The 26,957-nt window shown below is 37.7% G+C and overlaps 1 protein-coding gene and 1 non-coding gene across 4 annotated transcripts in view; both read left to right on the forward strand.

Annotated features, from left to right (window-relative positions):
* HAUS6 (HAUS augmin like complex subunit 6) overlaps positions 1-20,046 on the forward strand; it is a 46,616-nt gene extending 26,570 nt beyond the window's left edge. Inside the window, exons 13-18 of one of the 3 annotated variants that reach the window (XM_069090656.1) lie at positions 1,086-1,152; positions 5,951-6,127; positions 11,214-11,349; positions 14,266-15,246; positions 15,352-15,390; positions 19,056-20,046. In XM_069090656.1, coding sequence (XP_068946757.1) covers positions 1,086-1,152; positions 5,951-6,127; positions 11,214-11,349; positions 14,266-15,246; positions 15,352-15,390; positions 19,056-19,138 — 1,483 coding nt within the window. In that variant the 3' untranslated portion in view covers positions 19,139-20,046. The remainder of the gene's footprint in view (positions 1-1,085; positions 1,153-5,950; positions 6,128-11,213; positions 11,350-14,265; positions 15,247-15,351; positions 15,391-19,055) is intronic. The other 2 variants (XM_069090657.1, XM_069090658.1) reach the window with 2 other exon arrangements.
* On the forward strand, positions 871-1,001 carry LOC138163268 (small Cajal body-specific RNA 8). The gene has a single exon (XR_011168863.1). It is a non-coding gene; the product is annotated as a small Cajal body-specific RNA 8 (non-coding RNA).
* Positions 20,047-26,957: the final 6,911 nt, after the last annotated feature.

The following is a 26,957-nucleotide window of genomic DNA, read 5'->3' on the forward strand; positions in this document are numbered from 1 at the left end:
ATGTAATCCAGTACAGTTTCTACATATACAGTAGTCAAGTTGTAAACAGAAGAATTATAATCAATGGAATGAACCAGGAGAAAGAAGAAAGAAAAGAAAACAGAAAAAAAGAGCAAATAGTTTGCTTCATTCTGCATTCAGACTCTGTAAATTCTTTCTCTGGATGTGGATAGCCTTTTCTATCATGCGTCTTTTGGAGTTGTCTTAGAACCTTGCATTGCTGAGAATAGCCAAGTCTATTAAAGTTAGTCATCACAAATACAGTCTGTAATTGTGTACAGTGTTCTCCTGCTTCTGCTCCTCTCAGCATCAGTTCATATAAGTCTTTCCAGGTTATGAAGCCCATCTGTTCCTCATTTCTTATAATATGCCATTACATTCAGATACTACAACTTGTTTAGCCATTTCCCAATTGATGGGGCATCCTTTTGATTTGATGACAACAGAAGAGAGGTTAGAGGGGGATGGAATAGACTTTTGGGTGAAGTTGGGGGGTGTGGTTTGGAGAGAGGTTCAGTTTTGGACATAATGAATTTGAGGTACTTATGGGTTATCCAGGTAGGACATCTGTTACGCAGTTTGAATTATAAGAGTGAGACTCTAGAGACATTAGATGATTTTAGAGGTCATCTGCATAAGATAACTAAAGTCATGAGGGTGGATAATATCATTAAGGGAGGAAAAGATCCAAGGCTAGAATATTGGAGAATACGCATTAAAGCTTTGGGGAAACATAAGGAACTAGCCTGAGACAGTAAAAGATTAGAGAGCTTTGTTGCAGACAAGTATTTGTTACTATTCTTTGTGTGAAATGTTCTTAGTTCCAAATGAAAAAAAAATCTGAAGAGTACAGTAAACAAAGTTTCATTCTGGGAGGCTGATACACAGGTAGAGTGGAATTATTGCTCTAGTTGTCACAAGCTCTCCCAAGATCAAACTGCCTTTTGATGACCGGGACGAATTGAGAGAAATCGTAACGGACAGATACGGGGCAGATATATATTCTTTGTAGTATACAGCTAAATAAAGTGTAGGTAGAACTTTTCTCCTTTTTAATGGATATTTGGTATTGTTTCCTCCTTTAGGGTTGCAATTCTCCCAGTGCAGTTGGATACAACATCTGATACAACCAGTGTTATGTTACTTGAAAAGGTACATTTTAAAACAATTCTGTCTTAAATACAGTATTTTCAGTTTTGCATCATTTCAGTTTTTTATCTTCAGTGGTCATCTAGGCCAACCCCTGCCTAAATATGAAGTCCCTCTACAAGATCCCTCATGAGCTGGTTATCCAACCTCTGCTTGAATGCTTTTGGTAATGGGAAACTCAAATTACTTCACAAAGCTGTCCATTCAGTTTTATTGAATAAGTTTTATCTTATTGCTAAGAAATCTATTTCCTTATGTTGTCCTGAGGACGAATCTATATTCATCTTCAGTTATTTTGAAGATTATCATGTTTCACTGAAGCACTCTTTTTCTTTAAGCTGCATATTCTCAGTTCCTTCGGGACATCTTAGTTATCCTCTTGCACATGTTTTATCAGTGACCCTTTAAAAAGTAGTGTCCAGAGCAGGACATAAAATTTTACTTGTCAGACACATCAGCTAGTCCATCAGTAAGCATTAATTAAATTCCTACTATGTATCAGGCACTGTGCTAAGGCTAGTACACCTACATTGTGGATATGAAACCTATTTTATGCAGATTAATCAATAAACATTAAGTGCCCACTATGTTCATTAACTCTTTTGGCTAGAATATTATATTACTGAATCCTTTGAAGTGTATAATTTACCAAGCCTGACTTTTTGACATATCTTCCTCCTATCCTGAACTTTTCTGTGTATTTTTTTTAAATCCAGGTTTCAGCTAAACCATTATATCCTATTGAGATATTTTTGGATGCTTTCTGTCATTCTATGTATTAGTCTTTTTAGCTTGGTCTTATCCTCATATTTGATCAATTTGCCAAGTGTGCTTTCATCTAGGTCATTGATGAAAGTGTGGAACTGGTCTTTGGACAAAGTTCTGATTCTATTAGATACTTTACACTAATCAAAACTCCTCGTATCCATCAGTTATGGTTAACGAGTTCTAAAACCACCCAGTGGTGCTGCCATCATCCAACTTATATTTCCATATAGTCTGCAAGAATAATAGTGAGTGACTTTTAAAAAATATATCTTGTTAAAATCTAAACTGATATTCTCCCGTCCCATGTTTAGTAAACCTACCAAAAAGGCATGACAGTAATTTTTTTCTATTTTGTTAATGTCTTTTTAAATGACCAGTCAGTCATTCCAAGTGTACTCAACTCATCTTGTCCCTGATCCTTTCAATCCAAGTGAACCTTTCTTTTTTTTTTTTCAAATGCTTTATTAACTTCTGGTTTACATCATTCATTTAAACATTTTATTTTAAAACTTTGAATTCCAGATTCATTCCCTTCCTCCCTTGTCACCCTCCCTTACTGGGAAGATAAGCAATTCAGTATAGGTTGTACTTGTGTAGCTATGCAGAACATTACCATAGTAGATATATTGTAAAAGACTGACTATATTTCCCTTCCTCCTATCCCACCTCCCATTTGTTCTATTCTCTACTTTGATCCTGTCCCTTTTCAAAAGTGGGTGCTTCTAATTTCCCTCCCCCCAGCCTGCCCTCCCTTCCATCATTCCCCTCTCATCGCCTCCCCCCTTACTGTCTTGTAGGATGCGATACCCTATTTAGTGTGTATGTCATTTCCTCCCTGAGCAAAATTCAGTGAGAATAAGGTTTTGCCTTTTTGTCTTCCTGTTCTTCCCCTCCATTATAACCATTTTCCCTTGCCTCTTCCATATGAGATAGTGTACCCCATTCTGTCTCTCCCCATCTCTTCTCATTATATTCCTCTCTCACCTCTTAATTTCACCTTGTATCATCCCTTCCTATTAAATTGGTCCTGTGCCCTCTATCTATATATACCTGAAAACATACATATACACACATTCACATATGTATTCATATGCCCGTATACCTTCATATAGACATATATATATACATATGTGTGTGTGTGTGTGTGTGTGTGTGTATATATATATTTCTATTCCCTTCAACTATTTATTTTCATACTGAGAAAAGTTTCATCAGTTACAATATATACTGTTTTTCCATGTAGGAATGAAAACAGTTCAACTTTGATAAGTTCCTTTCCCTGTTTACCTTCTCATGCTTCTTGTATCTGAACTCTAGTTTTTTCATCAAGAATGCTTGAAAGTTCTCTATTCCACTGAATGACCATATTTTCCTCTGAAACATGATACTCAGTTTTGCTGGGTAGGTGATTCTTGGTTTTAATCGCAGCTCCTTTGCCCTCCAGAATATCATATTCCAAGCCCTTCAGTCCCTCAGGGTAAAAGCTGCCAGATCCTGTTTATCCTGATTGTGTTTCCACAAGATTGAAATTGTTTCTTCCTGGCTGCTTGTAATATTCTCTCCTTGACCTGGGAATTTCGGAACCTGGCTATGATATTCCTAGGAGTTTTCTTTTTGGGATCTTTTTCAGGAGGTGATTGGTGGATTCTTTCAACCTCTATTTTGCCCTCTGGTTCTAAAACATCAGGGCAGTTTTCCTTGAGAATTTCTTGGAGGATGATTTCTAGGTTCTTTCTTTGATCATGGCTTTCAGGTAGTCTAGTAATTTTAAAATTCTCTCTCCTGGATCTATTTTCCAGGTCAGTGGTTTTTCCAGTGAGATATTTCATATTGCCTTCTACTCTTTCATTTGTTTGGATCTGTTTAACAGTATCTTGATTTCTTTTAAAGTCAGTGGCTTCCATTTGCTCCTGTCTAATTCTGAAGCAATGATTCTCTTCAGTGAGCTTTTGAGATTCTTTTTCCATCTGGCAAATTCGACTTTTTAAGACATTCTTCTCCTCATTGGCTTTTTGAGCCTCTTTTGCTATTTGAGTTAGTCTATTTTTTAAGTTGTTATTTTCCTCAGTCAGGCTGCTGACTCTCATTTCATAATTTTCTTTCATTGTTCTCATTTCTCTTCCCAATTTTTCCTCTACTTCTTTTATTTGCTTCTTAAGGTCCTATGTGGCCTGTAACCAGCTCCTATTTTTCTTGGAAGCTTTTGGTGCAGGAGTTTTGACTTCACTGTCTTCCTTCTGTTCCATGCTTTGATCCTTTTTGTCCCCAAAATAGGATTCTAATATTGGATTGCTTTGCTTTGTTCGCTTCCTTTGCCTGCTCATTTTGCCACTCGATTACTTGACTTTTGGGCTTTTTGCCATAGTAGGACTCTGCCACCAGGCAGGGGAGCTTTGTCCCAAATGCTGGGGTTTTCTCAGCTGCTGAAGGTATTGAGTGCCCTCTCTGAAGCCTCCACATGCTCTGGCAAGCTGGTCACACACCCCAGGACCTCCACCCTAGACGGCAATCCAGATCCAAGCAGGTTAAAGCAAGAGTGATTACCCCTCAGAATGGTTTCTTGGTCCCCCTACAGTCTGCAGGCCAGGAGCTAAAGCTGCCATGTGGTGGTGGCTGTGAAGCCCTCAGCAGCTTCTTGCCTCAGGGGCAAAAGCCGATGCACTCCCAATTACCCAAAGTTCACACTGCATTGACCTCCCACTTTGTCCTTAGCATCTATGTGTTGATAATCCTGGACCACCACAGCTGCTAGAGATCTGGAGTCTCTCCAGCTGGTGGTTGATCAGGCCCACCCTGGGGCTAAAACCTCTGGCTGGAGGGGGGGCTGGGGTCTCCTCCTAGAGCACTGCCCTGGCCAATACCTGCTGACCTGCCAGGCTGTCCTCAGCAGGAGGTTAGCTTCTCTTGTCATTTTGTGGGATCTGTAGCTCCAAAATTTGTTCAGAGTCTCCTTTTCCATGAATTGGGGGAGGTGGCAGCCAGAGTTCCGAGGAAGTCCTGTTTCTACTCCACCCCCTAACCTTTCCTTTTTTTTTTTTTTTTTTAAAGCAATTGGGGTTAAGTAACTTGCTCAAGGTTACACAGCCAGTTATTACTTCTGGGTGTGGTGCTGAGTATCTGAGCCCGGATTTGATCCAGGTCATCCCAACACTGGAGCTGGTGCTCTTACTCGCTGAGCAGCCACCTGGCCGCCCCTAAGCAATCGGGGTTAAGTAACTTGCTTAAGGTTACACGGCCAGGTGTTTCTGGGTGGGTGCTAAGTGTCTGAGCCCAGGATTCGATCTTCAGGTCTTCTCAACACTGGAGCCGGTGCTCTTACTTGTGTGCTACCTGGCCGCCCCTAACCTTTCCTTTTAAGACAGAAAAAGTACAGCCAAAAAATATCAAGTACAAGGATGATATAGGTAACATTTTTCTAGCCATTAGCCTCCCACCAGTCCAAGGAATAGAAGGTGCATTTTAAGGCCCCTAGTTTCGCCTCAATTTCTTCTCTGTGAGAGAAAGTGTTGTGAATATTGTGACATGGCAGTTCAGTTTCTGTTTTTAACTTCACTAGGGCATATACCTATTATTGGGGTTTCTGAGTCAAAGAATGAACAATTTGGTGACTTGGCTTATATAATTCCAAGTTTTTCAGTGTGGTGGTAACAGTTCACAGCTCTGAGGTCCTTTTGGTATTATAATTTGTTCTTAGATATATCACTAGTTAGCAAAACTCAGAAAGCTGTCCATTATATTCAGAATGTATGCTGTAGGGAAATAATATGCCATCTGATTTATTTCAGAACAAAATCCAGTATAACCTAATAACCACATAGAATAATTAATCTCTGAACATATTTTTCGTTTTTCCCCAATTAAAAATACACAGAATTGCTACACCAGTTAATTTTACTCTTAAGCAGACATGACTTTGTTAATGATGTATCTCTAATGAAAAAAACATGTGAGTACTAAGCTGTTTGTCAATATAATTAAGGAGTGGGAGGAGAATGAGTAAAACTTTAAACTTGTGATATTTTTTCTCCTTTAGGATGATGTTAAGACAAAGACTCTTAGAGATAAAGAACAACCAATTTCTAAAAACACAAAAAAAATCAAAATGGAAACATCTCAATCACTGTCAGCTCAGAAGAACAGAGAGAATTGTGTACTTTCAACACCAGTGCTAGATCCTTTCAAAAAAGAAGTAGATCATCTGGCAGAGGAGGTGAGGAAAAATCTATGTTAAATAGGTGCGAGGTGCTATTGGGTAATGTAAGTATGATACAGTCTTTTCCCTTGAGTGACTTATGTGCTGTTTCAGGAAACCCAATTTCTACTTTTAAACTTTTAAAATGATAGTATATCATTTAGTGATTTTTCAAAAGTGGCATAAATAAATATAGTAGGAATTCAGAGGATGAAAGATAATGTAAGTTAGAGTGGTTGGGTTAGATGTCAGAAGTAGCAGTCACCTGGATTTAAAAAGGATGGATAGATAAGATTTGAGGAGACAGTTGGACTTACTAATATTTGACAGGGTAGTGGAGAAAATACTAGTTATGGAGTTAGGACCAGGGTTTGAATCCCAATATGACCTACTTTCTGCCTTTACCAAAGGTAAATCATTTAACTTTTCTGGGTTTGAATTTCCTCATTTAAAAAAATTGTCATAGTGATTCTTTTTGTTTTTTTTTTATACTACAGTTTTTCTCAGTTAATACTCCTGCTTCAGATCCCTCCCTTGTAACAAATAAAAAGTTAATCAAAACCATTTAATATAGGGAGCGTCTAGGTGGCTTAGTGAGTAGAGTGCCAGCTTGGCCCGGAGTCAGGAGGACCTGAGTTCAGATCCAACCCCAGACACTTAACACAAAAAAACTAGCCGTGTGACCATGGGCAAGTTACTTAATCCCAAGTGCCGTCCAAAAAGCAGGAAAAAACCCAAAACAAAACCAGTTAATACAGAAACTAAAATTTGAAGGCATAGCAAAATTTCAGACTTGGAGTCTACCACCTCTCTAATAGAGCTGAGCAAAATGTTTCATAAACACATAAGTACTCTGAAACCAAGATTGGTCATTGTATTTAGTCAGATTTCTGCTATATTTTAGTGTTGTTGTTTTTTTTTTTACATTATTTTAGATAATATAGTGTTGGGAGAAGTTGGGTTAAAGGTAACTTAGTTTTGTGCATGTTGACTTAAGAGACAGTAGAAAGGCATCTAATAAGTATTCATTACATAGCTAACATGAGAGAAGAGCATTGAATAGATTGCTAGGCCTAGAATCAAAAAGATCTGAGTTCAGATCTGGTCTCAGATACAATTGAGAATATTTGCTCTTGATTTCTCCTTTATTTTCTCTAAATCTTTTTATTTTCCTTAATTTCAGTCACACCGATGGATTTTTTTTTAATTAATCTTACTTTTGGTCAGTGTATTTAATCTCTCAGGGTTATTATAAAGATTGATTGAGAGAGTATTTATTGGAAATGCTTAGAAGCTATGTGCCTGGCACATAGTAGGTGCTATATAAATGTTTCTTCCTTTACTCCTGTGAATGAAGAAAATAGCCAGTGAAGGAGATTTGTCGGTTCACTTTAACTTTTATTAAACACCTATGTTGTTTACTTTTTTTTCCTTTAAGTGAGTTCTCTAATCATGGCTAGAAGACAATGAAATAAGGAAGAGACCAAAGGTCAGGATAATTTTTTAAAAATCCAGGCTATGACTGAAATTACAGAAAATAAAGGGAGAGGAAGAAATGAAGAAATCAAGAGCAAATACTCTCAACTGAAAAGATAACATTGATAAACAACATTCTCAACCTATACTTATGTACTGGGAAATTCACCAGATCAATTTTTATTCCCATGCAAATAATTTACTTATGTTGATGATCCTTTAATAAGCAGAATTGTTGCCTGAGAGAATAAAGGTACATGCAGCCTGAGGCCTTCTTGGTGAGCCTTAATTTTTCTTACTTGTACAGTATGGATTGGTTACTTATTCAGATTCCCATCTCTGAGGCCTCACCAGTATATTTCCTTATACCAGCCCAAGACACTTATGAATTTGATGCAAAAGACATGTGATGAAACAGAATAGTGAGGTAATTACATGAAGTTGAATTGGGTATTAACAACTCTCAGCACTCATTCTGAAATTTTCTGCCACTCTCAGCTTCTTTGGTTAACTGCTCAGGTACTTTACAGTGGGATAGGGACAGGTCCATTAACTTGTTGAAAGATGCTAGGGAAATTCATCAGTGAAAGTCTTGGGAGCTTTGATTCATTTCTTGGCAGAGTAAGTAGAGCACACTGCACAGGTCACAGCAGCAGCAGTGTAGGTTTTGATGATTCCTCTTGGTTCTACAGGATGGATTGTGTTGACTTCTTCTGGTACTACTCCGTGCTTCTGTTGACCACAGTAGCCTTTGGTTTGTTCTAGGAACACCTGCTTTGTTCTTGGCATTGTGCTAGGAGTTAATTTAAAAAGGAACTGATATTCAATTACCTGTGCATATAGGTGGTATGTTAAAATTAACATTAAGGTTAAGTGTAAAAAATTTCAGGGGGGAGAAAATGCTGATAAAGGAGGCTGGTCCCTGAACTGTGCTTTGATGGATTCTGGAAGGAGGATGAGGAGTGTAATATCTCATCAGAGGATATTACTTCGCAGTTGAAAAAAATTGGGGCTATTTGTTACCAGCTCACTCTTTTCCCCACTATTACATGTCAGATCACCTCTAGATAAATACCTGTTAGGGAAATTGCAGGTTTAAAAAATAGCAAAATTTAGTGACTTTTTGGATATAGAAACCAAAACAGCTTTCCAGAATGTTTGGGTCAGTTCACAGCTCTATCAGCAGTATGTTAATATGCTTGTCCTTTGCAGCCTTTATAGCCCTTCTTTTTTGTCATTTTGGTCACCACCAATCTTCTCATGATCTAGGCGTGAAACCTCAGTCAGCCTTGTCTCTTTTCCCTCATTCTCTCATATTCAATCATTTTTAGCATTTTGCTGGTTTTACCTATACAGCACATTTCTCATGTGGCTTTTTCTTTCCATTTGTACACCACCCAGGTTCAGGTCATCATTACTTTATGCCCAGACAATTGCAGTAGCCTCCTATTCGGTCTCCTTATAGACAATCCTTACTCTCTCCAGTCGTCTTCCAAATGAATATTCTCAAAGCATGGATCTAACCACATTCCCCCCCTGCTTCAAGAAGCTCTGGTTTGTACTCTCCTTTAGTTTAAAATACTAACTTCTCTTTTTGTTGTTTAAAGATAGAAAATCTTTTGCCTACCTTTCCAAGTTTATATGCATTATTCTCTTTTATACAAACCTTTATGTCAGATTGACCTACTTGCCATTCCTTATACAGGACATTCCATTTGCCGTCTCTGCCTTTCCTCCAGCTGTTCTCCATGGGTCCTTCTTCTGGTTGTGACTCCATTCTTTTCTCTACCTTACAAAATCATTGAGTTCCTTCAAGACTTAGTTTAGGTGCTTTCTTCTGTAGGAAGTTTATCCTGATTTCTTCTCCTGTCTTTACCTTCATGGTCCCCCAAAATCAGTTTGTTTCTACTTTGTAAATATGTTACTTCTCACCCTGCTCCTACAATGGAATGTAAATTTAGCACCGGACAGTACCTGGCAGTAGTAGGCAATTAATAAATTTTTGTTATTTTGTATTGTCATAGACTTAGAGCTGGAAAAGGACTTTTGGGCCATCACATGTACAAAGATACATGGATGATGGGACAGAAGTAGCTTCATGGAAGCCAGTGGAATTAGAGAAAGGAGGAGTTGGTAGATGGCCAGTAGTATCATATGCTTACCAAGAGGTCTGGAAAAGTTAGAACAGAGAAAAATTCCTTGGATTTGAAATTCTGGTCACAACCTTGGAGAGAAGAGTTTTAGCTGAGTGGCAAGGGTATAAACTGTAGTTTAGATTGTTAAGAAGAGAATGGGTATTAAATAAATTTAGGCAGCAGGGAGAGATTGTTCACTTAAGAATTTTGGCAATGAAAAGAAAGCATGATGAAACAGGATGAAAGATAGAGTATAATTTTTTTTTTCTTAAATAGGAAAGATTTGTTCAGATAGTACTAATTCATTTGGAAGGAAGTTAAAACATACAGAAGAGGGAAAGGATATGCTTGGGAATCAAGGTCTTTGGGGATTTGGGGAGAAGATGGGAACTAAGACTTTGGTGAAGGCCTTGGAGTAAAAAAAGAGGACACCTCTTCCTCTGAGAGTGCAGGAAGGGAGAGAGTGCTTATTTTCAGAAAAGGAATGATGAAAATAAGGGAAGGAATAAATTTAACAGAACTTCTGCTACATGGAAGGTGGTCAAAGGTTCTGTGATCTTCCATTATCCTCATTTTGTTTCCTGCTGCTTTGAACTTTATACTGGGGTTGGTCTTTCTGTACCTACAGGATATCTTTTCTTAGGGGCTCCTAGAGAGAAGAGGAGGATGTGCCTCCCTAGTTAGATTTCTGTGTCTTAGAACTATCTTTCCCTAGCATAAATCTCTTCTAAGGCTTTAACTGCCCTTTCTCTTCTAACCTTAACCCTTCACCTTCTTTTGACTCAAAGGCTCATAGATGTTTGTTTCTACCCCATCTGTTTTTTTTGTTTCCTTATATAATCCTTGTGCTCCATATTTTTTCTGCCTTTAGGAATGAAATTTCTCATGTGTTGTATATAGTGTTAATAATAATTCTCTTTGTGAGGAGGGGATATGTATTTGTACCTAGTGGGTTATTAGTACAATTTTTTCAAATAGCTATTTGTGTATAAAGATTTTTAGAATTGGTAGAAACCTCACCAGCTATTCCATTCTTCTCTTAGGGCTGAAACTATATTGCAATTTTCCTGGAATTATTTAATTTTTTGTTTTTATGTCTTTGGTGTTTTCCTGCATTAGTGGGATTTTTATCATGTGTTAGTTCCCTTTGCCAATGAAATCACAGGTCTAAGCACTATTATCCTTCATCTCTAGTGCTTGGCACAGGGTCTAAGGCTTAATTAGTGGCTAATAAATGCTTATTGATTGAAGCCTATTCTCGGTGAAATGGATCCTTTTCTCTTAGTATAGGAGAAGAGATCTTTGTCCCACCTCACTTGCATTTTATTGATTAGAGAGTGCTTAGCAGTGATTGTGTGCTCCCATATGCATTGTTCTATAATTATCATCTCTTAAAGGAGTTGTCTGAGGTATGTATTTAATATTGGGTATTCTTGATATCTTGCTTACCTCACACATGACAAGTCAATTAGGCTTAATGTTTTTTCTTCTAGGTTGCCAAAGCTGTTGTAGCAGATTCACCACAGCTTTGTAAAGAAAGAGACACAGAATTAGGGGACTTAATCAACTGTCTTTTTTCTAATCCATTTTTGACAAGGAAGCAGATTCCACGAACTCCAGAAAATTTGAGTAAGTTCAATTTATGCTTCTGATCTGTATTTTATTTCATAAACATTAGTTTTTAAGACTTTAAAGTGACTGCTTAGTATGACAAACATAATATAAACACTATAACTGTTTCTGGTTAAAGTGAAATTGCAATGGACTGTTTTATTTATAAGGCCTACAGAATATACTGCTTCCAAAAAGCATGTTGATTTTATTTTATTTTTTAATTTAATTTTTTAATAATTTATTTTTAGTTTTCAATATTCACTTCCATAAGATTTTGAGTTTTAACTTTTCTCCCATTCCCTCTACTCCCCCCTCCTCAAGACAGCATGAAATCTGGTATAGACTCAACTTAGATATTCATATTAAACATATTTTCACATAGTCATGATGTAAAGAAAAATGAGAACTAATAGGAACCATGAGAAAGAAGAAACAAAGAAAAACAACAAAAGAAAAGGAGAGCAAATAGTATGTTTCCATCTGTATTCAGACTCCCAGGTTCTTTCTCTGGATGTGGATAGCATTTTCTACTGTGAGTCTTTTGGAGTTGTCTTAGATCCTTGAATTGCTGAGAAGAGATAATTCTTTCAAAGTCAGTTATCACACAGTGTGTCTGTTACCTGTGTACAGTGTTCTCCTGGTTCTACTCACTTCACTCAGCATCAGTTCATATAAGTCTTTCCAAGTTTTTCTGAAGTCTGCCTGTTCTTCATCATTTCTTAGAGCACAATAGTATTCCATTACATTCATACGCCACAACTTTTCAGCCATTCCTCAATTGATGGGCATCCCCTCAATTTCCAGTTCTTGGCCACCACAAAAAGAACTGCCCTAAATATTTTTGTACATATGGGTCCTTTCCCCATTTTTATGATCTCTTTGGGATATAACCCTAGAAGTGGTATTACTGGGTCAAAGAATATGTACGTTTATATGCCTTTTGGACATAATTGCTCTCCAGAATGGTTGGATCAGTTCACAATTCCACCAACAATGCATTAGTGTTCCAATTTTCCCACATCTTCAGCATTTATCATTTTTGTCTTTTGTCATGTTAGCCAATCTGATAGGTGTGATGTGGTACCTCAGAGTTGTTTTGATTTGCATTTCTCTAATCAATAGTGATATAGAGAATTTTTTCATATGACTATATAAAGCTCTGATTTCTTCTTCAGAAAACTGCCTGTTCATATCCTTTGACCATTTATCAATTGGGGAATGACTTGCAATCTTATAAAGTTGACTCAGTCCTCTATGTATTTGAGAAATGAGGCCTTTATCAGAGACACTTGCTGTAAAATTGTTTCCCAGCTTTCTGTTTTTCCTTCTAATCTTGTTTGCATTGGCTTTGTTTGTGCAAAAACTTTTCAATTTAATGTAATCAAAATTACCCATTTTCCATTTCATAATGTTCTCTCTCTCTCTTGTTTGGTCATAAATTCTTCCCTTCTCCATAGATCTGACAGATAAACTATTACTTGCTCTCCTAGTTTGTTTATAGTATCAGCCTTTATATCTCAAATCATACTGATTTTGTTTATTTTCCACTGTAATTTATTTCCTTTGTAATCCTATTGTATTTGATGCATTTAAAACATGATTCTGAGAAGTAATCCATAGACTTTTCCAGACAGTTTACTTAGTGAGAAGGAAGACCTGATTTCAAATCTAGCCTCAGATACTCACTAGTTGTGTGACTCTGGGCAAGTTACTCAGCTCTGTTTGCCTCATTTTCTTCATCTGGAAAATGAGTTGGAGAAGAAAATGGCAAACCACTCCAGTATCTCTGCCAAGAAGATCCCAAATGTACAAAGAGTTAGTCACAACTGAAAATCATAATCTGAGTCTGGGGTTACCTGCATACCATGATAAGACTATGGGATTTTAGTGAAGGAAGAATGATAATAAAACCTTATATTTGTGCCATGGGGCTTGCTCTAGACCTCTTTTTAAAAATTCATTTATCAACATTAATTTCCACAAGATTTTGAGTTCCAAATTTTCTCCCCATCTCTTCCCTTCCCCAACCCCAAGGTGGCATGATTACCCTTCCCCCAGTTTGCCCTGCCTTCTATCATCCCACCCCTATCTTATCCCCTTCCCTCTTACTTTTTTGTAGAGCAAGATAGATTTCTATATCTCATTGCCTATATATCTTATTTTCCAGTTGCATGTAAAAACAATTTTTAACATTTTTTTTTTTAGAACTTTGAGTTCCAGATTCTTTTCCTTCTTTCCTCCCCGCTCACCCTCATTGAGAAGGCAATTCAACATAGGTTATACATGTGTAGTTATGCAAAACACTGCCTTAATGGTCACGTTGTGAAAGACTAACTATATTTCCCTTTATCCTATCCTGCCCCTCATTTATTCTATTCTCTTCTTTGATTCTGTCCCTTTTCAAAAGTACAACATGTTGACTTTAGCATACATATACTTACCATGGTGAAATAAGTATTCTGTTATTTTTGTTAGCTTGGATATATTTACTATGTCTCCATAACCCCTTTGTTTTTTCTTTGAATAATAAATTCTAAGCCAACTAATAGTTCATTTTAGTCTGACTCTAGAAAGAGCCATACATTAGAAATTATTTTAATCCAGTATTCCTCCCAGTTCAGGAATCACCTTCACAAAATCCCTGACAATATGTCACATGCTTCAATTATTAGATATTTATCAGATGTGTCTAAGGATCAGGTGCATCCTTACTGGCTCTTTTGCTCTTATGAATCAAATTGGAGTTTGTTGGGGATAGGGTGGCAAGTTCAGCAGTTCTATGATTTATTTGAATTTTTTGTTTTAACATTATATTCTAAAACATCTGCCCTGTGATGAATCAAAGTTTGACTGAATTGCTAAAACTAAATTATATATCTTTGACTATAAATTGAGAGAGAAATAATTCTATTTTGTGTTTGTTTTTATCAGTTCCTCAAATTAGAAACTCCCAAAGAGAAGATTTTCAAGGTGGCATTGATCCCGATAAAGAGGTGGTTCAAATCGATGCTGCGTCCAGTGACCAAACATATTCAGGCATGAACAATTTTCTCTCAGGATCAGCTCTTAATAAATCTTTCTTGCCTGAGGAAAGAGGTTCCCCAAAACTTGGACCTCAAGAGAACATAGGAGCTAGACACCTTGACCCACTAACAGGCAAATGTGCAAAAATTTTAAATGAAAGAATCTGGGAACAGAACTCAGAATGTGCAGTTTTACAAGTAGACCTTGAAGAAAACCTTACAGGGTCAAGTTTATCTGCTGCGGAGAAGAAGATTGGGATAGATGGTAAAGAAGAGCAAATTAATAAAAAACTAGAATTCTCATCTGTGTCTTGTAAAGAACAGTCTTGGGTGCATACAACTTTATTGTGGAATTCTGCGATAAATGAAATTAGTTCTAATAATAGAGAGGCTGTCCATTTTGATATATTGCACGAAACCCTTCCAGAGGTAGCAGACAACTTGAGTTTTAATAGCTCTTATAGCACAGAGTCTGGTGATGAAACAGGGAAGAGTTCAGTAGCTAATGATATCTTAATGGAAGAGTCAACAAGAAAAAAATTGAGTACTGAAGAAAGAAACTTGAGTTTTGAGGCTATTTGCAGTAGATTTGAAGCTCTTAAAAAGTCTGTGTCTGAGAAAAAAAAAGAGTCTCCTCAGTTTTCTCCTGAAACATTTATAAAAGATGACTCAAAATTGGGTTGTACTTCAAATAACATGGAAACAGATGAGATGTTTGGTTCTCTGGGATATTTTCCTGCTGTCTACACAGACAACATAAAACCATCTCTACGAATGTCCTTTGGTGAAAGAAAATCTCTTTCACCACTTATCAGATTTTCTCCGGAGGAACAGAGACGAAGGTCCACAAAGCCAAAAGATATTGGAGAATTTTTACCTTATTTAAAGGGTAAGATTTTTATTAGCCTCCTGTTTTTGTGAAAATAAATGTAAAAATAGTTGCCTAAAGCCTTCTTACTATTCCTTTTTCTGATTACTGTATTCAATTTGACAGATTACTCACCTCAAGACCATATTTCACTGGAGTATACTAGTAAGTTCTAAATAAATAAGACTTAAGTTTCAAAGATACTCTGTGTCCAGGAAGAAAGATGAGAATTTTAACCTCTTGTAGATTAAATATTTAGCAAATAGTTTTAGAAATCATTATTCCATAGCAGCTTACATTTGAATGTTAGATGTTGATGGCCACTTTGCTGTATACAGTGACTATTACCTCATATCTTCCAGTTATCCCTACACCTGCTGCTGTTTCCTTAAAACAAAACAGAGAAAATGAGCCTTTTGTTGTTTAAAAAATAATTTCCTCTTAGTATAATTTAAAATGTAAGAAAAAAAGACTCAGCTTTAAATTTTATTAGGCTATCTGATTATCATTAGGTCCCAGACATGTGTCATTGTTTGTTTTCATGACTTTTAGAGCCACTGGGTTTTCTGCTCCAAAAGAGCTAATTTTTTATTAGTATATGGAAGCAATTATTTAACATATAGTACATTTTGGGGTTTTGTTGTGTTTAGAAGGAAAGCAGGGGAGGAGAGGAAAAGTGCATGATGTAGTAGAAAAGAGCACAGGACTTGGCAGTCACAAGGCTCTGAGTTCACATCCTGGCTCTCATTAATGTTAGCTGATTTTTTGGCACATCACTATACCTCCAAGTCTTTGTAGAATCACTTTAAAATGGGTAGAGTGCATTGTGTATCTTAAAAACACTATATAAATATGAGTTGCTAATGTTGAGAATATTAAATTTTTAGTGAAGTGCAGTCATGTGACACTGACTTGATTGCTGTTATTCATGGGAAGAAGGGAGGAAATGAATGAGTTGGGTAAAATTTTAGTCTTAGGATTGTCACATCAGTCAATTAAGTATTTATTGAAAGTGCTTATTATGTGACATGTAGTGAGCTAGGTGCTGGGGACACAAAAACACAGATTTAGTGGGTATGGTAGTGCATGCTTGTGGTCTCAGCTACTGGGGAAGCTAAGACTTGAGATCAGGAATTCTGAGCTACAGTGGGCTAAATGGATGTGGTGTCTGCACTGAGGCTGGAAATTGTAAAGTGAGTCCTGGCAGGATGCGGGAAGTGGCATCAGGTTTTTAGGATAAAGAGGTAGGCAAATTAGTTTCTGTGCCTCTTTAGAGTGGGACCAGGACTGTGATTGGCCCAAGACCTAGTCTTTTCATGTGTATATATGTATGTGTATGTAGTTGAAAAACAATGAAAATAATATTTAAGTTCAGGTAGTAGACTTCATAATGAAAAATACAAGTACGTATATAAGTATCTATAGAATAACAACAAAGATAAAGGGAGGGGCACTGGAAGCTGGGGGAATCAAGAAAGACTTCATGTAGAAGATGGTGCTTGAGTTTTTCTTAAAGGAGGAGCAGGATTCTAGGAGGTGAAAGTGATTTTCAGGCACAGATGGCTCATACAAAGACATGGAATAAGGAGATAGAATGTCACGTGTGTGGAACAGAGAAGGCATGTTTGACTGGATCATTGAAGGAGGTGGAACACAATAAAGCTGAAAAGATAGGTTGGGGCCTGTTAGTATGTTTTTTTTTGTCCTTCCATTTTTAAAGAGGTCCATTAACACCCACAAGGGTGATGTCTTGATTTGTTTGTGAACTGAATTTAAGTGAGGCAGAGCTGTGCAAAGTCATCAGCCTCACTCTCCTCCAGAATCATGAAGTCCAGTGGTAAGAGTAAAGTTAAGATGACTAATGGTGGCCCAGGATGCAATGGGTGACCTTAATCTTTCAAAATTTGGTCTTTCCCAGGTCTGAGCTTGTCTGAGGCAACAGCAGTTGATTAATTCAATAACTAAGGGCTAGGTAGGAATTGAGACAAAAAATAGTCCAATTTGCCATCATAAAACTATTAATTTGGGAGGGGAAAGACCCTTAGAATTTCTGGCCTAGTGTTTAAAAAGCTAAGCAGAAGACTTTATAATATCCTAGAGGCAATAGGGAGTCACTGGTTTTTGAGTAGAGGAATGACTCCATCAGAGTTGTACTTAAGGAAATCACTTTGGCAGCAGTGTGGAAGATAGACTTCAGAGGGAAGAGACTTGAGACCGGGACTTCCTGTTAGGAGGATGTTGGAATAATCTAGGAGGGGATGAATGGAGGCTGTTTGAATAGAAGGGATTGTGTGTAAGAGATGTAAAGAAACAAAAAGTAAGATCTGGCAACTAATTAGGTATTTTGACACTAGTAAGGTGCAGTTGAGCTCTTTTCCCAAAGGAAAGCATATGTGTATATAGCATATATCCTTATAGCATATGTGTAATTGAAAGTTTATTTGTAACTAATCTTAAATTTTCTTGGTTTTGAGGATGTTACTGTCTAGTTAATGGCTTATTAGAATTGCACCACCATGTAGAGCAAACTCAGTTATCTAAATGGTGATATTTGTACAATGATTATAAAAGAAAGCAAAAGACAAAACAATATTGGAAATATATATTAATAAAACTTTTAAAATTACTGTTAATGCTGAGGTAAGATGAAGTTATACCATCATATAGATCTAGTTATAGTGATGTGTCTCGTTATAGTTATATGTAAGAGTGCATGACTTGGCTAATAATATAATCAATCAGTAAACATATATTAAGCACCTACTATGTGCCAGGCACTGTGATAAGTTCTGGGGATACAGAAAGAGGTAGGAGACAGTCCCTACCCTTAAAGAGCTTACAATCTAATGGGAGAGACAGACAACATGCAAACAAATATATAAAATCAAGCTATATACCACATAAACAAATAATTAAAAACAGGCAGCCACTAGAATTAAGAGGTTTTGGGGAAGGCTTCCTATAGAAGGTGGGCTTTTAGTTGTGACTTAAAGGTGAGGTAAATAGTCAAAGCAGAGGGGGGAGAGTGTTCAGGGATGGGGGCCAGCCAGAGATAATTCTCAGAGCCCAGAGGTATAGTCTCATTGGAATAGCCAAGAGGCCAGCGCCCCTGGATCTAAGAGTATGTGTCAGGGAGTAGGATGAAGGTGTGGAAATGGGGGCTAGGTTATGAAGGTCTTTGAATATCAAGCAGAATATTTTGTATTTAATCCTAGGCCATAGGGAAACACTGGAATTTGTTTAGTAGGGGAGTGACATGATCAGAACTGTGCTTTAGGAACATCACTTTAGTGGCTAAATGGAAAGTAGATTGCAATGGGGAGATACTTGACTCAGGCAGCCCCAGCAGACTGTTGAAACAGTCCAGGTATGATGTTATTAGGGCCTACGGTAGAGTGATGGCAGTGTCAGAGGACAAAAGGGGGCATGTTCAAGAGATATTACACAGGTGAAATTGGGAAGCCTTGGTAACAGATTGAATATGGGGAGGTGAGGAATCTAAGATGACTCTTAGGTTGTGAGCCTGAGGGACTGGGAGGATAGTGTTGTGCTCTACAGTAAGAGGGAAGGAAAGGGAAGGGCTTAGGGGGGAGGATAATGAATTGATATAGCAAAATCTTAATATATTGAGAGGCTTTTGAACAGAATTTTACTGACTTTCCTTGGGAAAAGTGCTGCAGTGGGAAAGAATTAACATGAATTTTTTGATAAGCAAGTATTTTTAGAAGTGTAAGCACAATTTTATCATATATAGAGATTCTAGATGTTGCTGTTACTTGGAATGTGTGATTTTTTTATTTACTTTGTAATGTTTACTTTTATTTCTGCAGAAGAAAACTTGGATAAAAGGCTTGACTCCTCATCTGATTTAAAGACTGAAGATGGAGCAGTTGCACAATTAATTGAATTATGATGGATTGAAATTGAAGATTCATTATAGAATAAAAAACTGATTTGCAATCTAAATATTTTTTGGGAAGCCTTACTCCTATAGATAGAAAAAAAACCCCACTCTGAGTAACAATACCCCAGAATTTTAGGGCAAGAGACATATAATATCCAGTTAGTGAATTCTTTAGTCTTTTGAAATGAATAAATGTATATAGCTTTTTGCCTATTTGTGAAAAATGGAAGTTGAAAGCAAAATGTAGAATGCACAGAATGTTAGAACTTGAAAGGACTTTAGAGATAATTTAATTTGGTCTCCTCATTTTATAGATAAGGAAACTGAGGCCCAGAGGGGTGAAGTGATTTGTTCTGGGTTACAAGAAGACATTTTGATATCTTCAATAATCAACTTATAAAGAATGAGCTTTCCAAAGTTAAGTAACCTGTTGGCATAGATAGTAGCTTGATTGACTTTAAAGGATAAATAGCATAAAAAGGCCATTTAGAAATACTGTACTTTCCTCCTAAGGAAATAGCCCTTGTGTTACCCTTCAGTGTTACTTAAGGATATATTAAAATCACTAACAAAAATACTGAAAGTAGATGACGTAGGGCATGATTGGAGAAAAAGAAAGAACCAGATAGTGTAAGCCTTAAACTTACTTTCCCAAAGTGATAATGGAAACTTATGGAGATTAAGTTAGATGAGATGAAGAGAGATAGGGAAAAGGATCTCCAAATGAGAAAATGACAATAACGGAAGAAAAATGATGAGAAGAGATAATAAGAATGACTGCCAAGAACTAGGAATCTACTCAGTGGGTTTAACTGGGTAGCAGACTTATTTGGTCTAATTTAGACTGGGACTATTTATTTTTCTAGTTTTGTATCTCAACATAAAAAATGTAAATAAATTAAATAATATTCACTGTTCCTCTCTGGTGGTTGCATTTATACCATGAAAAATTCCCTAGATATGAAATGGAAAGTTAGTATTTACAAAAAACTGAAAAATGTAGTATAGGCTATTTTTTTTGATCTGAAAAGACAAAGTATGTATTTTAGTTACTTTGAGCCCTTTTCATTTAATAAAAATTGTGCATGTTTAGCCAAAATAGTAATTTTGTATTGAGTACATCATGATGACACTGTGTCAACTCAGCTTGGTTTGTAGTATCCCATTTTTTTAATGGATGCCATAGTTTTTCAGTGTAAATTCATAATCAAGTTAAACTTTTTATTAAAAAAATAAATTGGAGAGAGGTAGAAGAGTTTATAAATCAAGTTTTAGGTTGTTTATAAGTTTATAAAGGCTTGAGAATCATTGTGTCAAAAACTATATTCTAAGGAGACAATGTACAACATTGTTATTCTACTGATTATACTGCAGTTGTGATTTAACAATTAGCACTTAAATGTAAGCCATAGCCACGTTGCCAAAGGAAACAACTAATCTTAGCAGCTTTCTTATTGGCTGCCAGAAACTTGGTAAAAACTGGAAAATGAGAAAGTTTACTTAGATGGTGGGGAGAAAGTATTGTTTGTATTTAACATCTGTCCTAAACTCAACAGCATGTAAGCATCTACTGTGCTCAGAGAAAGTATTGTTTGTAACATCTGGCCTAAACTAAATAACATTTAAGTATCTACTGTGCTCAGTGAAAAATAAGACATGGTGGATAGAATTGGTCTTGGAATGAGGGAAAACCTGAGTTTAAGTCCTGCCTCTGGCATACACAAGTTTTGTTATCATGGACAGGTCACTTAATACCATGTTCTAGCCAACTCTTCCCAAGACTAGAAGCTGCAGTAGAATTTCTGAGTAGTGATTTGTATCATTGGAATGAGTTTCCACACCAGGAATTACCTATGAAATCAAGTTTGGACTTAAAAAAAAAACAGGGTTTTGAGTTAGATTCAAAGTTTAGATATGATCATTTCTACCCTCACAAAGCTAACAAATGCTTTGTAGAAGAGAGAAGATGGATAATAGCAGTACACAATATTACCTGAGTACATTAGAGAATTCTGAGGTGAAGCAAGAAAGTTGTTACTGACCTCATGGGAAGGCTTTATGCAAGAGGGTCGTATGGGACTCACCTGGAAGTGACAGAGAAGTCTGCTGAATCCAAGGTGATGTGCTGAACAGTACACGTTTGAGCCAGCCCCCAAGCGTCCAGGAGCTTTTCTACTGGATGGAGTGATAAGAGTACAGAATAGATAAAGTACCACTCAAGGATGAGTGTAGCAGACAGGTGCAAATGACATGAGTAGTAGAGATCACAGTTGAAATCAGGAAAGACTTAATAGGGAAACAGACTTAGAAAGCTGGGGAGGATTTCAGGTGCTTGAGTAGGGGTGTGGTGCAGCCATGTATTCCAAGTGTGGGGATAGTAAAAGTTAGAAAAAAGGAGAGTTACAGAATGGGGGAGTAAGTTTGGCTAGAACTTCTGTGTTCTGTGTACAGGACAAACAGGTTGGAGTGAGTTTTTGAAAGGACTTGAATGTTAGGCAGTGGCCAGTTGAGCAGAAGTTAGGGGATGCTGCTATTCTCCCTCTTACCTCTTTTCTGCTCTATTCTTGCCTAACAAAGTTTCTGGTAGCCAGTAAGAAAGCTGCTAAAATTAGTTGTTTTCTTTGGCAATATATCCTTTTGGGAGTGGATGAGTAGGGATATTCTGCATAACCATAATCTACTTGATGGTTATAGTGATCGAATTTGTGATTGAATTGGTATTGGGAATTCTCTGGCACAGTCCAGCAGCTATTCTTTGTGAGGTTAGAGGGTAGGGATTTGATCAATCACACATCCATTATGTGACATAGGCAGGAATTGGACTCTGTCTTCTTGGCTAGGTTGCTGCATCCCCTATTTTCTTTGACTTGTATTTTGATATAGTTAATTTAGTTCATCATAGAAGTTAATTTAACTCATTATAGAAGACTATAGAAACCTGTTAATAATAGCTACCATTTAGATGTGACAACCCTGTTTTCAAAATTTTTTATAAAAAAAAATTGTTTTTATATCACCAACATTTTCCATTATATGCCCTCCCCCCCCCTTCCTGGACCCAACCTACCAATTTGAGCAGGAGTTAAGGGATGCTGCTATTTCTTCTCTCGCTTATCTCTTCTACTCTATTCTTCCCTTACCAAATGTGGTCCCCCTTCTTACATGCAGGAGCTCTGCCCCTAGAAATTTTTGGTTGCCTAGATTTTGTAAGACATTTTGGGGTTTGGGGCCTATTCTTTTAATAGAATAAGTATAAATCACAGTTTTCTTTTCTATCCAGAAGTTCTAAGTGTCTTCCCTTAAACTGATAGTTTTGTGGTGGTAAATTTGGCCATCTTTTGTCTCAATTCTTACCTACCCCTTAGTCACTGAATGGGCATTGCCTCAGACAAAGTCCCGGGAAAGATCTATTTTAGAAAGGCCAAGGTTTTAATTCCCTTCTAACTCTTACATTCATAATCCTGTCATATTTGTATCACCCTTTAGCGCTTTCCTTCAATTCAATAACAACAGTTTAACCTATTAATTTGTATAAAAATAATTTAAGGTGTGGAGGCCTGAGCTGGACACTTAGGAAGACTCACAAACAATCAGCTTGTACTGAGAAAATGGATTGTTCATATAGACTATAGAGATCAGGCTTTAAAAATTTTTTTTGTTAAATATTTTCCAATTACATGTAGAAGTGTTTTGGCATTCATTAAAAAAATTTTCTTTTGAGTTCCAAATTCTCTTCCTCTGTCTTGTCTCTTGAGGAAGACAATCGATTTGATACTGATTCTACATTGAAAGTATGCAAATCATTTCCATATTAACTGCTGGCTTTTAATTTTTTCCCCAAATCAACTAATTTCACTCCCCTTTCCTCCCGTTCCAAAGGTCTCTCTTTTCTTGCTTTTCAGTTTTCTTATAGAGACCTCCTAAACTTTTAAGGGTAGAGAGGCGCACTAGAATTGGCTGTCCTTGAACTTAGACGTCCGCAGCTGGTAACATGGATACAGAGAGGGGGGCGGGTCCCTGGCGTCACAAGGGCCAGGGCTGGGATCACAAAAGCTTACATGAGTCCACCCATGAACATGGGGACGTCACAGTAGTCCCTGGGTGGGACGTCACGGGAAAACCCCGCGACTGTGCTTTGGGGAAGCAGGCACGTGCAGGAGGGCCGGGTGCACCTCGGCGTCTCGGGGCAGTGCGGAGGCAGTGGTGGGCGCGTGTGGGTGGGCACGCATCCTACGAAAAAAAGCGCAGCGGCAATTAGAATCAAGAACCCTGGGTTCAGCCATCCGGCCTCTGTGTATAGAGAAACACCTACCTGATTGACGAAAACCCGACAAAGAGCTGTGCAAATAAAAAGTTTTTTTTTAATTTTTTTTGAAAATATTAAGCGACGAAAAGCCCCTCAAAAATTTTTGACGTTGGTTGTGAATGAAACAAGCCCGTCTGGGGCTCCCAAAGTGGTTGGAAGCAAAGAAGTGCGGGGTATGCACTGCCCAGCCAGCAGCATCCATAGCATCAGCATCAGCTGCTAAAGATGCCTCAGCCAGTGAAAAAATGCATCTGCGACCTGTGCTCCTGCGGGTAAGGCTTCGCGCAGACGCGCCCGCCCAGGGGTGGGTTTGGCGGGCGGTGGGGTGGAGGGATACTGCTTTTGGGAACTAACTGGCTGGGAAGCAAGGAATTGAATGGAGGAGGCCGCCTGGTATGGCCAACCTTGAGACACAACCTGCAGCGAGTTTTAGCCTGAGAAATGTTTACAATAGCAAAGCCAGAGCAAAAGAATCTCCAGAGCAGTCCCAATAAATTCACCACTGATGTCTGTGGAAGTATTTTATACTGCACTATCTTAGGGATTGAGAATCACGCAGTCCAACTCTACCATTGTTTTTTTTTTTTTCTCTTGGAGGGGGAGGAAGGGCAGTTGGGGTTAAGTGACTTGACCAAGGTCACACGGCTAGTGTCTGAGATCAGATTTGAACTCAGGTCCTCCTGACTCCAGGGCCAGTGCTCTATTCACTGCAACACCTAGCCGCCCCAACTCTATCATTGCTGAGCTGAGGAAATTTAGGTTCAGAGAGGCCAATGACTCACCTAAGTCAGGCTTCTAATAAACAGCAGGAGCAGGAATTGGAACCCAAGGCCTTGACTTCTGAAATCCAGGGCTTTTCCCATCACACCCAAGTTTTCTGGTTTGGAAATGAACCAATAAATACCAGGAGGGTAGGGGTGGTGGTGATGGGGAAGACCTGCTAGCAGGTTGGTCCTATTCAGAAGTGAATTCATGGGGAATTTTATACCACATGCTATTTAAAATCTACTTCTAATGAATATCACAGGAGAAGGATGGGTTCATTTATGATTCTCACCCTGCAAAGGGCCATCATTACCACTTTCTGATTTAGTGAGAACTAAGGTTCTGAGGGTTTCTAAGATAAGGCTAATGCTGTCAATACCTCCCTCATTTCCATGAACTTGCTCTCCCATTCATAGTCACACAAGAAAACATCATAATTGGAGACAGCCCTTGGAAAAAATGTTTTCCTGTGTCCTGCAGTCTTGCCAGAAGGACAGACTGGGCAGTGTATGTGTGTGTGTGTGTGTGTGTGTGTGTGTGTGTGTGTGTGTATCAGTATAATATATTAGCAAATGGGAAGCACTCTTGTTAACTGGAATGGTTGCAATGCTAAGGGGTACTTTTAATATCTGTGTTTCTAAATGGACACAAAGTAGAAACAATTGAAGGAAGAAGGGATAGAAGTTTAAGTGCTTGTTCTGCAAGTAGAAATTGGCAAATTTAGCTTTAGTCTTCTCCCATTTGGAAAGATTCCCAAAACTCCACTTCCAATTAGCAACCAAAACTATGATGAAAGAATAATATGCCTATAATGTTTTGAATTGAATGAAGTTACTTGCCCAAGGTTGACCATACATATAGATAGGAAGTAGCAACATTAGGGCTTGATCAGGGCTTCTGACATTCACTGTACTATATACTGCCTCCATGATATCATGGAACATATTACCCACCCCCACTTTTATTGTCACTGAAATTTTCAGACCCTTATCCCTTCTTGCCTGAATTTTGTTATAGCCTCCTAACTGGTCTTCTTGCCTTCATTTCCCCCTCCAATCCATCCTTCTATTGTTGCCTGAGGAATATTCCTTTTTTTCTTGTTGTTATTAATCTTTATTAGAGTTATTACTATTCTTATTACATGGCACTTTAAGGTTTGCAAAGCACTTTACATATCCTTTCATTAGACATTAATAATAATTCTGTGAGATAGGCATGGAAAGGACCAAAAGTGGAAGGAGGGAAATATGGTGCCAGTAAACTCTTGGACAAGGGTAGAGAAGTTGATAAGTGAGGATGAGGAATAAGGATAAGGGGTCATAACTATGGACACCTCTATGGGGCTTGATGCTTTGCAAATAGAGGGGAGGATCATGTCATTCAGTCATTTGGTCATATCTAACTCATTGTTACCCCATAGACCGTAGCACTCCAACACTGTCCACGTGGTTTTCTTGGCAAAGATACTCTAGTGATTTGCCATTTCCTTCTCTCGTGGATTAAGGCAAATAGAGGTTAAATGATTTGCCCATGGTCACACAGCTAGTATGTATATGAGGTCAGATTTGAACTCAGGTCTTACTGACTCCAGGCCTAACACTTTATCCACCTAGCTGCCTCTAATAAAACTCGTAGTATGATAAATTTCCAGTTGCAAAGAATCTTGGGAGGTGATCTGATACAATTCTTTCATTTGACACATGAAGAAACTTGAGTCTTAGGAGAGTTAAGTAACCTAGCCAAAGTTACAACATGAGGAGCAAAGTCAGAACTTGGACCCCTAGGTCCCCTTGTGCCAGATCTTCAAGCTTGACACTAGTCTGGACATCAAGAAGTAATATTACTTCTCTGAGTCTCATTTTTCATATTTACGAAATGAAAGGCTTAATCAAGAAGATAGTAAAGGTAACTTCCAGCTCAAAGATCTATAATTATCGTAAAGGAAATCAGCTTTGGAAGAATTTAGAGATCTGATCAATACAATGATAAATCACAAGACTGGAGGACTGAAGGATAAAACATACTACTACCAACTTCCTGTCAGAGACCCGAGGACTTAAAATGAGATGTGTTTTGGGACAAGGTCAATATGAAAATTTGATTTGTTAGACTAGGAATATTTGTTATGAAGGTTCTCTTCTCTTTTGGGGGGGTTCAATTTTGAATGGGAAATGAGAGATGAAGATATGAAAAATAATATTTTAAAATTTAATTAATTTAAATTTTAAATTAAAAAAATTTTAAAATAACTTCAAAAAGAAAATAAATGAACAAGAACTACAATCTGAACCCAGGTCTCACACTCTCCAATCTGACCTTTCCACTTCAGAGGCTAGCTCAGGTTTAACATACTGTGCCAACATTTAAAATATCATAGCATTCTGTGATCCTATCTGATCTGACTTTATTATATGGAACCGACCTACCTGAAGCAACTTTGTGCAGAGAGCATCTGAGATAAAACTCTTACAATGAAGGGAGTAAGATCATATGGAAAATTGATGTGACTTCACCAGTCTTAGATCCTTAGATGACAGCATCTCTCATACCTTAGCTCTTTCCACCACTATATTCTTGTTCACTTACTGCCTCTCAATGGCTTCACAGAGTGGCCTTCTGCAGCTTCAAAGCAGAACAGTCCACCAACACAGGATCATAGAAATTAGAGACAGAAAACTCCCATTAGATCATCCAGGACACATCTCTCTACAGGAACCTTCACTGTCCCTCGCCTCCATTCTCCTGTTCTGGTTTTGA

This window comes from Petaurus breviceps, unplaced genomic scaffold (assembly GCF_028583685.1).
Source record: "Petaurus breviceps papuanus isolate PSGF00001 unplaced genomic scaffold, PetGlider_PUasm1.0 187, whole genome shotgun sequence".
NCBI classification, from domain to species: domain Eukaryota; kingdom Metazoa; phylum Chordata; class Mammalia; order Diprotodontia; family Petauridae; genus Petaurus; species Petaurus breviceps.